General features: G+C 33.3%; 1 protein-coding gene across 7 annotated transcripts in view; it reads right to left on the reverse strand.

Moving 5' to 3' along the window:
* The window catches only part of CPEB3 (cytoplasmic polyadenylation element binding protein 3), a 141,887-nt gene that overhangs the window by 42,093 nt on the left and 84,621 nt on the right, over positions 1-15,173 (reverse strand). For all 7 annotated transcript variants that reach the window (XM_042807605.1, XM_042806633.1, XM_032994077.2 and 4 more), the window contains exon 4: positions 8,254-8,310. In XM_042807605.1, the coding sequence (XP_042663539.1) occupies positions 8,254-8,310 (57 nt within the window). The remainder of the gene's footprint in view (positions 1-8,253; positions 8,311-15,173) is intronic.

Below are 15,173 nucleotides of genomic sequence, written 5' to 3' on the forward strand. Positions count from 1 at the left end.
CTCCTTACGGAAAACGCATCTATTATAATTTTATTGAATTATGTTGGACCATAAAGATAATCTCTACTGGTTAGGCACAGCCCTTAAATTTTTTTCTTCATTGTAGATGAACTAAAATTTCTAAGCCAGGAGATTTTATATGCCAAATAAGATAGTGATTTACAAATTACTGACATCTGATCCTGCTAAGACTTTTTTCCTGATTTTTTTCATTGCTTTATTGTAATATGGGATTAGATCTGCACACTGTATGTGGATGAAACAGCATTTCAGGGAAATAATAAATTTGTGAATCCATAAAACATTAACTCAAAAGAACTAGATCTACACTCTTACCATATCATAGCTAAAAGTGAATCTGATCAGGTAATTTCAAATGCAGAAATAAGTGTCACCATGTAGTTGTACTATCACATTTTCTGGAAGACTTAATAGAAAGTATTTTGAGATTTTTAAAAACATTTTTTCTTCACTGTTGATACTTATATCTTGTTCATGCATAATGTGTCCACAATATCAAAAGATACACATTTCAAGGAAATCTTAAAGGCACTGCTTAAATTGACTTAAAATAGCATTATCTCTATGGAGATTAAAAAAACCCCAAAAGTCAACATTCCCTGATTTGAAATTTCAGAACGAGGAGGGCTAAAGGAAAGTTTATTTGAGAAGATCAAGAACCATCTTGATTTATAAAGGACCAGAATCTTATTTCTAACTTAGAAAACTCCTTTGTAATCTTGAAGCAGGCAGCAGTTCAGAACCAATTCTTGCTTTAGGACACTATGACCTGTCCAATAATTTTCTAAGATCAGAAAGAAAAAGACGTCATGCTTTTTCTTTTGAATAATGAGTCTCTAAAGTTCTTAGAGATCTGGAAGTTTATAAATGAATTACAATGCCAGTAAAAATTAATTAATGAATTGAGAGAAGGTGATAGAATCAAGTGAAATTATGCAATGTATTTTTGCTATACCATTATCTCTGTAGCACACACCTTGAACTCACTGAAGAACTCATTTTGCTGAAGTAACAAAAAGCAAATGAACAGCATAATCTAGGAACTCTATTTTTATGTCATTAAAATACATAGATGGAGATCAACTATTTGTGTGCACATAAGAAACACAGATGCAAGAAGGGCATGCAACAGTCAGAATTTCTATCAACTGATTTGAAGATTTCCTTTGAGTCATAATAAAATACTGAGATCAGACACATGAATGGCGTGTCTTTGTAAAGTACTAGACTTCTCTTAAACTTTGGGCCACATATTCAAAGTTCCTTTAGGAAACATTCTTGACTGTTAATTTCAGTCATTTCATTTGATATAATGTACATAAATAAAGTTTATTAACACCTTTATGATTTTAAAGTATCTATCCTACAACAACCCTTGTCTTAAAATACCCAGATGGAAAAATAATAGTTGCAATTCCAGGAAGACAAATCAAAAGTTTTCTCCCTGTCAATCCATACTACTATGTCTGAATGGTCAATATCATCTAACAAACTGTCAAAATGTGAAAAAAAAATTCAAAATCACTGAATAAGAGCTAGGTCAGGAACATTTTATTTAAAAAGTAGATTTTCATACAGTTGGAAGTATATGAAAGGCAGTAGTTAAAGCAGAAGCAGTTTAAGTAACTTAATTTGTAGCAATCAACGTAAAAAAAATATATACATAAATGCATTCTAGAATAATTTCAGTATTTTCAATAACTAAAATAGGAGTCGAGGTTGACAAGAACAGTTTGCATACAAAGATGAGGCCAATGCTTGAACCAGCATGAATTTACTGCATATAAAATACTGTTTCTTGAATAACAATTTCTGTATTTTATCTAGATAAGAAGCAGACTGATAAATGAACATGACATGATAAAACTCAGTAAATCATGTGCATAAAAGTATGTGGAAAATAAGAACTAGGTTTGGGAGAATAAACAGTTAAACTTGGTTCACTCCATTAATCTTTGAGTTTCTTGCCATAGTATGTTTGTACTGAGCCTTATGTGCACAGAAATCTTCCAAAGGAAGTTTTCTACATATTAGTCTGTTATTTGCAGAACACTCGCCCCACTTTTTCAGCAATAGCATTTGTAATTATTTTTACTTCAGCATGTTTCAGCACTTTAGATCTGAGGGGTTCTTTTTCATGATGAGCAATACAACAGAACAACTTTTTTAAAAATAATGCTCTTTCTTCCCCTTATTCTTTGTCTATAAAAGCTGTTCACAAAGAACAATACTTTTGTCCTCCAGTTTTTTTAAAGAGGTCTTTGAAAGAAAATATAATTAAAAAAAAATTAATTATTATGAATTATTGCTTGGTTCAAAAGGTGTTTCTCAATTTCCACTGATAGATGGGCTGGATGTGCAGGTGGGTGCTGTGATAATTTGGTGATACTAGCTTCAACTGTCCTTTCTGGTTCAATTTTTCCCAATGCTAGCAATGCAAGCACTATAACAATCTCCCTGGTAACATATGCTGACATACATATACAATTGAATCCCATCATCAGAAAAACATGATCTACATGCATGCTGCATGCAGTTAAGGCCCACACATTGGAACTCAGACACTTGATCAAACACTTGAACTGTATTTGATAGTCAAAACTATTGTTTGAACAGTTTAGGCATATCATGCAGCCAAGCATCTGTGCAGAAGGCAAGGCTTATCTATTTTCATTTCTTCGCTATAGTTTAAAAAATAGATTAATAATAAAACTCACATTTCTAACAGCCAGGTTGATAGGAATTTCCTTCATATTGCTTCCATTCTACCAAACCTAATTCTAGACTTCTGTCTCATCTCTTCTAGCATCATATATAATGCTTGTGGAATAGCCTGGCAAATCTTGTTCTTAATATACTGCAGAAACAGATGGCACTCACCCACAGTAGAGAGGATCACATAGATGAAAGGAAAGCACATTAGTGAGGTTATGAGGCAGGCAAAGTGGTGGAAAACAAACAAACAAACAATAAGGTAGCAAAGAGCTACAAAGTTGGATTAAAAGGAAGACAATTTAAGAAATCCTTCTCTTCTAGAGAGAGACTTCAGCAGTCACTGATAAGGGATACTGGCTTCAGTAATAGACGAATCAGATCTAAGAAAGTCCAGATGCTAATATAAAAAAATTGAAGGGAAGAAGGAAAAAAAAGCATGTTTTATTGGGTTCTCGGCCTTTCCCCTCCGCTTTTTTTAGGTACTAGCTAGCCTGCCTCACAGCCCCCAAGGCAGCATCAGTACTAACTGTACATCTGGTTCTGAAAAATTTAGCAAGGTTATGTGTAAAGTGACAGTTTTCACACCCTGGGACTCTCATGAACCCTGCTGCCTTTGCTATGTCACACTTAACATCATTCATTTTTCCCTCCAGTTAAATAAACTCGGATCTCTTCGTTATTAAATTAGGTCTAGTTTTGCAAACCTTATTAGCTCTCTCAGTGTCTTTTATTCTTTTCTATTATTCCTTATATGTTAATAAGCTAGTAACACGTTAGTAAATGAGATTATGGCAATTCGGCTAAAGAGCTCAGCAAATTCCTATAGGCAGGTAACCAAACCATTAAAAGAGATTGATGCCTCTCAAAATTTAGATGCACATTTCCCAGAATATTATCACTACAAAACCCAAGCTTTTATTAGCTATTAAACTGCCAACCCAAGATTTTGCAAGAAAAAAATAATTCAATAAACCTTTTAGTCAGAGTGGTTCATTTCAAGGTATACCAGTAACACTGTCAAAAGATTTAAATATAGAATGCTATTTCAGCAACTTTGTTATATATCTAAACACTTTATGTGTTTGAAAACAATACAACAGAATATAGGGAGAGCCAAGTACATTAGCTCTTAAGGAGACAAGGCTATTTAAAAACGGATAGAAGCATGATAATAAAAAATTAAATTGTCTTGCTGCCATTACATTTTCTGTCATGGCATGATGACTTTCCACATAATTACTATCTGTATTAATAAAGCAAAACCAAAATCTCTACACAAACATCTAAAAAGATGCCCCAAACCCTTGCCTTAATGTATTTTTCAATTTATTTCACTCAGAACATACAGAACTAAATGACACTAATGCAAAGAAGAAAAGACAGTCAGATGGAGAGCAAATAGTACCAGACCTCACAGATGACACATTTTCATATGAGACAAGAATGAACATTGGAAGCAGATGGAAAATTTGAAGCCCAACAGCAGTGCAAAGTCACTGTGCAGAGGAGCTTTAGAAAAAAAAAACAGAATTTCATCATTTCACAAAGGGTTTTTTCTCATTTGTTGGTTGAACGACCTTTAGACTAAACTCATTTTACAGAAGCTTGTTTGGGATCCCAGCAATACAGTTCAATGCTTCCTTAGAAAGATCACACACCCTTGTTTATTCCCTATCTCGCCTTTTCACCTGCTATACTTCTCTCCCACTAAAGCTTATTGTTGGCTTTCTGGAGGTCACAAAAAGCATTAAAGATAGCTCACTACCTAGCACATAGGTAACTGTATTCTTGTTGATCATTTAGTCCTAATTATATAGCTAATTAAAAGGGAGCACATATTAACTCAAGACAATGTCCAGTGTCCCCCAACAGAAGCAATGGCTACAGAAATGTATGACTGCAAACGGGAGTGAATCCTAACAAGAGAAGGGGATGGGGGACACCTTTGAGTTAATTTTGGCAAATCAAATTAATTTATTCTCCGGTTTTGCTTAGTATTGTAAACATATTTTTAATTAGCATTGCAAACATCTACTAGAAGTATCATCAATAGATGGTTTCTTTTTAAGTTAATACAATAATTTATATAAATAAAATCAGTTGTTCAATTTGTGCCACATTTCCCCTAGAAATTACAGTATCAATTTTATGTAATCAGGTGTGTTAGATGAAACTTTATAAAAATTATTCTACTGTTCAGCTCACTATGAATCACGTTATTAAAAAGTTAACAGACCAATGTCACTACTTGATTAAAAACACTATTTCAATTACTGACATTTCAATTACAGCAGGTACATACAAAAAGCTATAGCTTTTTCCCTTTGCACAATCTTTCAAATTGAATTATTCGCATCTTCCTTTTGTTTAAATGCTCTTTAGGATTATGCTCAGATCTCTGAATATTTGAACACTGCATTCCTCAACAGAAGCCTAATTCTGATAGAGAACTTCAAGCACCTCTACCATATAAACCTGCTTACACATATGTGCAAGATTTTGTGCATGTACACAAGCATAATGTCATTAATTACAAGAAGATATAATAATTATGCATCTAAAAATAATCTATCTCACTAATTTTATTATTTCAGAGCTCAGTGCTTTGAGATGATGATGATTTATAGCTTTGCACAATGATGAACAAAATGGTGGTAGTATACTCTACACTAAGCCCTGACATCTAACCAAGTAACACCTTCCCTCATACCAAACAATCTCCTTCAACATTTATAGACAGTAGCTCAAGACAGTCAGGCAGGAAAATCCCTGGTTTCAGAAGGCTGTTATCAGTAAATAAGAATACCACCTGAAGTACAGTTGAAAGTGTTGCCATAAAGGATGAAAAGGAGCTAGAGACAAACAACCCTCAGAAAACTTCCCCTCTCCCTACAACATATGAAGGATTTGGATTGCAGTTGGCATGAGCCTATGTTGTCTTCCAGCTTCAAAAGATTGCATACACTGTTAGTGAGAAATAGAGTAATAAATCTTAATAAATAAATAATTCTGATAAATCTTAAGGATTATTACCGTGTCTTTGCAGGAAAAGAGAAAAATGCTTATGTGGCAACAACTATAAGTAGAAAGTGAAATCTGGATTTGCAAATTCAGCAGTGTTTGGTTTCACAGAAATTATATATAGATATTACAAGTATTATCACTTAAAGAAGTTATGTAAATTCTCCAAATTATTCCAAAAATTACTGGGATGAAATATTTTGGGCAAATTTTTATTTTATTTTACTTATTTTATTTTTTTTAAACACAAGCCACAACCATTCTGGCACAGGAAAGATTATTTCTTCTTGGACTAACTTTCCTTAGTATATTTCCCCATGACAAAGGTGATGGATCACATGGGAATTACATAGTTCTAAATTTCTCAGTTCTAGCTGCATACAAAAGAGGATTTAAATCACAAAGTAATTATTAATCTTACATACTTGAATACTTGCTTGTCTTCAACTTTTCAAAGATTTAAGAGCAAAACCCAACAGGTTTCAGAGTACAGTAATTCTAGCTTCTGGGCTCTTGGTAATAGCCCAAAATGGTGTGGCCTCCTCTAGTAAAGAATGGGAGGAAGAAGAGATGCAGGAGAGGTAAAATATATGGGAACTTACCCAGACTTCTGATTTGTGCTGAATTTCATTCAAAAACCCAATCACTACTGTTCTGCATAGGTTGTATATTTATGATTCCAGGTTTACATAAGTCTAGAAATAGTTAACATTTCAAGTAAACCCATCATATTTTAAATACTGCAAATGCATAAATATATTTTTTTAGGTCTCTCAGTTAGCTACACTAGTATTTTAGCCATACACCAGGACTACAGCTGCAAAGGATCATTATATTTTATAAACAAATAGATTATATAGCTACTGTAAAAATTACAAAGGAATTACACAGGAAGAAATATTTTCTGAAATACTATTTCCATTAAAAGGAAACTTTTTTTTTTAAGCTTATCTAGCAATGACAGAAATCAGAATAGAATACATTCATTCATTCAGGATAAAAGTGAGTTGCCCTGAAATGAAACAACCTTGATTTGATATAGTACCATATATAGCATAGATTTTTGTATCTGTTTTTCATTCCTGTCTTTCAAAAATCTCTACAAGACTTTGTAAGAAATACTGCTATATATTCCATAGTAACTGTCAATTTTTAAAAACAACTCAAAACTCAGTCATCACCTCCTATCCTCACAATTATATTACTCTTGCAATCAGCTTATTGAAGTGCCCATGTTAGAACAAAAAATACATTCTGAAACCAGAATTCATGTCAAACAGCAGCAGACTGTCCTGTATAGAACTTATTCACACACACAGCCACATGTACAACTTCGTCTTTTAAAGAAGTCTTTAATCAAATGGATCATTTATCCCAGTTAATTACTTGATTTTCCATAATTTCACGTGCCCATAAAAAAATGGAGCATATGCACTAACTATGACAACAGAAACTGCAGAATATCACCTCATCATTAACAGTGTAAAACTAAGAAAAAGAGCACAAGCAATGTCTTACAGGTTCTAAAAGCTGACATTTAAAGCAAAATATTAAAACCCTTGCGTCTTGTCTATTACAGATTTTCAGTTCTTCACACTTATAAATTATTTTTAGATTCTGTTTGGTGCTACACAAAGAACTGCAGTTTTCAACCATACAAAATGTAACTTATACAGACAGTGCAAAGGTAAAAAAAATTAGAGAAGCTCTTAAATTAATCCTAACACTTCTAATACAACATGGTAAACAAAAGCTGACATTTCAAAATAGTTAGCATTTCTTAGGATTAGATGGACAAAAATTGTGCTTTGATTTGAATAGTTCAGTTCTAAATTATGCCGGTGGTGCTTAACACCCCATACCCACACACCCCTCCTACATGATACAAGTCTGTTTCTAGAGCTTCCAGATCCATTTTGGCAGGTTTTTTTAAATGCATATGTTCATGACTAGATTTTTAAAATTTATTTTTATATTCCAAAACTACTGAAAGATTATTGCTTTTATTTAAGTTCAGCCCCAAACTTTTTCTTCATTATTTAGATGTCTAAACATTCGTTCCAGTCCTGTCTACATAATGCTTTAGGGAAACCAAAGTAAATTCCATCAGTCAATATAATGTATGCAAAACTTGTAACAACTCATTCTAAGAAGAAGAAATATGTCTGGAGAGATATCAGAACTTAAAGTTACAGATTTAACACACATTCACACCCACAAAAGAGGAAACAGAGATTGTTTTGCAATATTATCTATAGCAGGCATTATGAAGCTTCCAGTGGAACACATTATCTATTATAAAGCTAATATAAAGAATCACCATGTCTACCAAGAAAATCGGAGGTGACTGATTTACAAAAATCATTTTAAGAGAGTGCACAAACTTCTGTGCAAATATTATTATTACACATTTATGTCTGACTTTATAGCTACATATACAACAAATGTAACAACATTAAACATTACAATATTAGTCATTAGATATTAACTACTTACTATTAAGAGCCATAATATTGTCTGTTCCTGGATGATGGAAGTTTATGCCCATACGCCCTGCAACATAAATAACAGCTATTTTTGATATTTTGATTTCAAAACTGAATTAAATTCATTAATATAAAAAACTGCTAACAGGTATGAACACTCAGGGTAACCAAATCTTCCATCTACTGAAGACAACTTCCCAAGAATACACATTTATGATGTTTAACATCATATTACCTCTAGTGTTATGTACTTAAAATACTGAAAAAAAAAAAATCACAAAATAAATAATGAAACAATTGTTTTTTTAATACATCCATCTCCTTTGTACTAGGAAAACATTACATTTACCCTTTCAAAATAAGGCGTCAGTGTTCAACCTTGCTGCAGTCATGCCATTTATAGTAGACTTCAAATAACAAGTATAGCATTACAAAAGCTCCATCTAATTGGTAAAAATAAATAAATAAATATTTTGTCCATACTACCTGTGACACCAGAAGCTCTTGACTGTCAGAGACAGAGTGCTTACCCTGTTTTTGTATTTTTCCCTAAGAATCTGCTATCACTTAGTGTTTGAGATAAGATAGTGGTTTGGAGGAAGCATTGTTCTCATGAAGTACATTTATATGTACTTTGAAAAATATTTATTCTTGACCCATAATATGGGACCATCATATACAGAAGGTTCACCATGAAATTCAGATGAACTCTGCTGGTGCCAGCTTCCAGGAGGCTAGAAATATGTAAAATTGGACCAGTTTTCTGGGGTGATATTTAACAGTGGAAAGGTTGGCTTAAGAAGATCTCTGATGACTTCAGGAACTGGAAATGGGAACAAATTCATACACAGTTACTTTGTTTCAAAGGAGACAGTCCACAGAAATATATTTTTACCATCAAAGCAAGAAATGAGCCAGCTCTACTACTCTTCAGATTAGCTTTAGTTTTAGGTACTATTTAACTGATCTGGATTATTAAAAACCCTGAAGAAACCTTGTAACAGGACTTTCTTAAGTCCCCCAAAACAATTTGAAAGCTGTAATTGATATTAGTACTTGTTTGGAAAAAGGTATAAAAGGATCATTATAGACACATAAAAATTTATTTCAATTAAGTAGTATAAGTAACTGAAGTTACTTACACATGCTGTAATCACTTTCATGTGCTCTGTCTCTAAATTTGTGATTATGTTTGGGAGCTAAGGAAACAGGCAGTTTACATTTCTTCACTGCATTGACACTCAAATATGGGAGCTCAAGACCCACTCACTATACTGAAGAACCAACCTAACCACTAAGTTCCTATACTTCTCCAAAATCAAGTTTTAACAAATAAGCTTTGACAAAGCAGAACCAAAGTCCATCTTCTCCAGCAGTTTTAGTTCCTATCAATAAGTTGAAGTCTTCTATTTTCAGTCACAGAGACTGCTGTGCTGTAATTGATATTCTTTCTGAAGAGATGCAACATGAAGTTTCAGTACACTGCTGAAGCTGGCACAAACAGTTTGAGAAAAGAAAATATATATATTCTGCACATTATAATTTTCTCGTTCTTTTAGAAAAAAGTGTTGCCACAATAATACTATGAAGCAAACAGCCCCTCCAGAAAGAAGTGGGGGCAGAAGGAAGATAAATAAAATTTCCATTTTTACTTTCCAGCTCCCTGAGCAAAGCTTCCTAAAGAGATCTTCATTAACTACTTCAGATTTCCTAATTACTGACATAATTCTCCTATACACATTTTCACATTAATCTGGCACTGCAGAAACATTAAAACTGCTATTTCAGTTAATATAAGCTTGTGCTAAAATATTTCAAAAATCTTGCCAGATTTACATCAATTCCCTTTTCCCTACCAGCATATTAATAAACATGAGGTTACAAGTATTCATTGTGAAGAGAAAAGGTGTATATAGTAATCTATACTTGTAAACTAATACTAGTAATAGAAAAAAGGGAACTGCTACGAAAAATCTAGAGTAAAATTTGAATGCATAATGCTTGGATCAGCCCTTCTCTTTTCCTTTCTGAAGTTAAATTCTGCTATTTGACCATCTTCAGAAATAGAATCATATCTGTGACATCTGGGTTTGTTTTTTATCTCCCTCCAGGCTGTCACTGGACCAGGTGCTGCTTGTGTGACATTTTGTCACCTGCCCTTGGCCTGCTATTTTTAAACAGTTCTTGTCAGCTATCTTTTAAGAGGAGCAGAAAATACAGAGCAGCACAAGCAGAAGGACATGTTCTCACACTGAGCTAAGCAACAGTGTGAGATAATTCTGTGCATCTTCAGAGGTCCCCCAGTTCAATTCTATAGAAACAAATCAATGGAATAATTTCAAAACACACCTGTATTAAAAGCTTTCAAAACAGACTGGTAATACACCAATCATAAGACAATTAGTTACCAATAATTATATAGCCTTTCATGTTAGCTAGAACATTTTAACATCTTGCTGTTTAAAGAAAATTATTCAATTGAAAAAAGAGGCCGTATGCAGATTACAAAACTGCGTAATTATCTAAGGAACAAGAAGAGAGCACAAAAAGAAAATTATAAATTTATTCATTTAAAGGTGCAGTGCAAAAGTGTGAAATGTAACTAAGAATATGTACTTTCAAGGACATATTTGGGTTAAGCACAGAAATTACTATAAGAAAAAAATAAATTTTAAGAAAAGCACATGTATGCTACCTGGACTTTTATGGAGTCTATATAAGCACACATTTCTAACTATAGTTTTAAAATGAAATCTCTGGATAAAATTACTACTTTTCAACAATCTTCAGCACAATAAGCAGAAACACAGGGAAGTTAGAGCACAGAAGTTATGGACTCCAGCAGTTCACTGAAGTCATAAATAGGAACCCTTCCAGTAACAACGTCCCCAGTACTTGTGATTCAGTGTACATCTGCCATTTTCAGTTTGTCTGTCTTGGTTTCATAACTATCTACTGAGTATATTTTCAATTATGTGCCTTTGTAACACACACTTACATTACTGCAGTTAGGCTGCAACAATAATCACTCTTTTATGTAAGTCTTTTCAATTAATAATTTTAAAAATTAATCTAGTTGTATACTTCCTGCTCTTTAAACATTTCAGAGTATAAACAAGGGTTTAATGATTCTTGTATAGCATAGGCTGCTCTTTTGCATATCTGATGTCATTAAATTCCTTAAATTCTCTCTCCTAACAGCATTTGGAGACACCTTCCTGGCTAGACTGCCCAAGTGCTCTGCTGCATGTCCAATATCATGCTGGTCATGGCAGAGAGCCCAATTCCTTCTTAGAGCACATCTCAAGTATACGCATCTTCTCTTCTGTCTTATATCGGAAATAAGATGATGTTAAGTGGAATTTAACTTCACTTCATCCTTTGTAGAAAAGAGTCATGATTTTGAAACAATTCTGAAATCTTTCCAATAAGTTAAGAAAGTATACCCTTCCCACATATGAATCTCTTTATTAAATCTTTCACAAATAGATGATCTGATTTTTTTTTTAATTGTCTAGATAATTTCAAGTAACATGAACAGTTTCAAGAAAGAATGTTGTTCCAGAAATAACAAACTTGAGTATCAGGCACAGTTACACCACTATTGCAGTTTGACAGTGTCTAGTGCCAGGCTGGCCTATAGTGGTCTCTTTAATCTCAACTTTAATATCCGCTATTTTTAGCAGCTATTCAAGCTTATGAGCACAGTCTGTTTACAACTAAGTGTAAAACCAATCTTTGATTCCATCCTTGTATGTATGTGCTGGTATTACCATAATTTTCCCATGTCTGAAACAAACATTAGTGATTAACCAGTTCCAGATCTATAACTACTGGTTTTGCTTTAAGATATTTCTGAATTAATTGTCTCTTTTTATTAATTTTATCTTCCCAAGTGCTCTATGGTTTTTTGAACTTGTGAAATTCTAATCAGCTCCTGGACATGAACACTCAGTGAAGGATTTTTAAGATTAGAGTTACTTATACTCATCATTTTTATGTTACAACCAATGTTCTAAGAAACAATGTTGGTTATACATAGAGTAAAACTTCTTGCATTGCTTTACCTCATGGCTTTCACCAAGATCAACCACTTATATTAATTCAGCAACTGGTATTTGGCATAAGATTTGCCAGAAGACAGCAAAGCTAGCCTGCTTTTGACCTGTCCTGAATTTATTGGGAATGAGAACTTCTTCTCACATAGCTCCTAAGATCCCCACCACTCACTCAAACCCAGGACAATTGTTGATATCAATTACTAGTTATGACTACAGACTCCAGTGGCAAGGTCAAATGAAACTGGCAACAGGACTAGGTCTGCTATACTTCCTTAGTAATAATACCTCCTTCATCATTCTTATCTCTTCTATCAAATTATTTCAAAGTTGTTGCCAACAAAACAGCAACAGTTACTTGGATGGATAGGTAGCAAGTGCGTTAGAGCAATGTTTAGACACAGAAAAGTACAAAAATCAAAGCAAAACCAGTACTTCCTCAAACATATGAAACAAGATTATTTTGACCCATATGTATCTGGGGGTCTAGTTTACAGCACAACTTAATACCCTCCAAACACACACCCATACCCAGTTCAACCATGAGTCTTTGCACCATGACTCACAAATGGCCAAAAAGCATGAAGCATGTGTGTGTCTATATATAAGAATTTTAATCATTTTAACTTGAGTAGACCACGGACCATTCTCTCCTCTTCTCCCAAAAATACAGACACCTGAAACTGATGCTACACTAACACCACACGCACACCAAAACAATTTCAAAAGAAAGAACTGTGTAAGCAAGGGTCTGCACAAAGAATTATAAAAATAAAAGGTAACTCCCTGAAGAATTTTGTGGAGGTTTTGGGTTTTTTTTCTTTTTAGTTTCTCCTTCCCCCCCCCATTTTTTAAATTCTATCTGCCATTTATTCACACCCATAATCCAAACACCTACTTGGGACTTACATATCTTTTACATGTTAACATACACAGCAGAACAAAAATACTATTGTTTGCAAGAAGAGAAATATGAAGAACTATTACTGTTTTTACACATATTTTTACGGGTCAAATAGATATTGTGGCAATGTGAACAGAAGTGTATAATTATCAGCTATGAATATCAGTAACAAAGCCTGCTGATACTAACTTCTTCCTATTGCTGACTAAACAAATATATGCCATCAGTAGAGAAAGCAACCTATAAAATATAACAGCATATACAACGAAATGCACTCTTCATAAGTAAATTACATAGCTCCAATAAAACACAAAGGTCTTGCATATATTTAAAGTAGTGAAAACATTTTTAGCTTGAAAACAGTTTTCAAAATATTAGTACTTTAAAATCAAGACCTGATGAACATAAAAAGAAATTTGGCTTTACTTGTAAGGGGTAGAGAAGTATTTGCATACATATACCTATTCTACACATAGTTCTAGAACTGTACTCAAAAGAGCAATATTGGTATTCTTATTGGTGAGTTTGAGCAGAATAAAATAAACCAGTATAAAAGCAGACTTTTCCATTAGTAATCTATGGTAAAATATACAAAACCTTCTAAACAGTAAATAAGTGAAAAAAAAAAAAAAAAGAAAAAAAAAAGAGCTTTAGGTCTCTGCAAGGCCAGTCTTCAATAGCAGAATTTAAAAATGGAAATAAAGAAAAGGAAAATTTTATATCTGTATCACCAACTCCTTAAACCAAACAATGTAAACAAAAAACCTCACCAATCTTGCCCAAAACAGATACAGCAGATCAAAGACAAGGACATGCTGGATGTCAGCAGAAAATTAGGAAGTACAATCATACTACAGGATCATTGAAGAAAGCACTTAAGAAATATGAACCATTTAATGGTCATATTCTGTACTGCAAAAAAATTAAACAAGTTCTTCTTAAATAAGCAGTTTCAAATGGAAAGGAAACAGAATCCTTTTAAAGGATTAGCTTCAGTGACCTAATTTTACACAGAAATAGATGTGCAAACACATCTGTATGCTCACTCTGATTTTCATGTGCATTTACAGAAAAGTGTGTGATGAGCATCAAGATTTTGAGAAATACTGTTACAGTGCACTTCTTTCTAACAAAAGTGTTGCAAAAAGCTCTAACTGGGTGGTACCATTTCTAGGGCTGAAATGACAACATTTGTTCTATTTGCACAACCTTTGTGTTCTGCTGCTGACTGGAAACACAAATATGATCCATTCACCTTCACATTTCTCAGGTCATGTAGCAAACGTACTGCTTTGCTTACACAAAGCTTATGAACAATTAGAGTTGAACAAAATCTGGTAGCATGCACTGAAGTTAACTGAAGATCAAGATGGAAAAGTAAAGGTCCATTCTATACGCATTACAATATTGTCTAGGTTCCACATAATCTTAAAACACTGCTGTCAAACCTTGTAAACAATATAAGTTAAATGTAAACAGAAAATCTTAAATTTTACTTAGTTTTCATGTAACCTGATACAGTCTTTACAATAGTTAAAAAGTAGTAACTCCAGTAACTTCAGTTTTCTGTTGTGTAAATATTTGAGTGTCATTCATATTGACTATTGAAAATCAAGATAAAAGGTTTCCCTAGGATGCTGTTTCTATCTCTGAACTGTTGTACATTTGTATTCAAAGTCTCAAACAATCTCAGAACAACAAATGCTAAGACAGTCAGGGAAAATGTACATTCTTCTGAAATATTATGACACGATCAGTCCATATTTTAAGTATCCTTCAATAGCATGATATCCATCAAAATTAGTTTTAATAAAACCTACTCTTGAAATCCTTCTTGTACATGTATTGTCTCAAATACTTATACATAAAGATATGTCACATTGATGCTTTATAAAAACCTCGGAATTTTTGTTAGTTGGAGATTTGCACATTACAGTTTGTTTCCATTCTGATTTAAAATAAACCCCT

This window comes from Tyto alba, unplaced genomic scaffold, assembly GCF_018691265.1.
Source record: "Tyto alba isolate M040663 unplaced genomic scaffold, T.alba_DEE_v4.0 Super-Scaffold_1, whole genome shotgun sequence".
NCBI classification, from domain to species: Eukaryota; Metazoa; Chordata; class Aves; order Strigiformes; family Tytonidae; genus Tyto; species Tyto alba.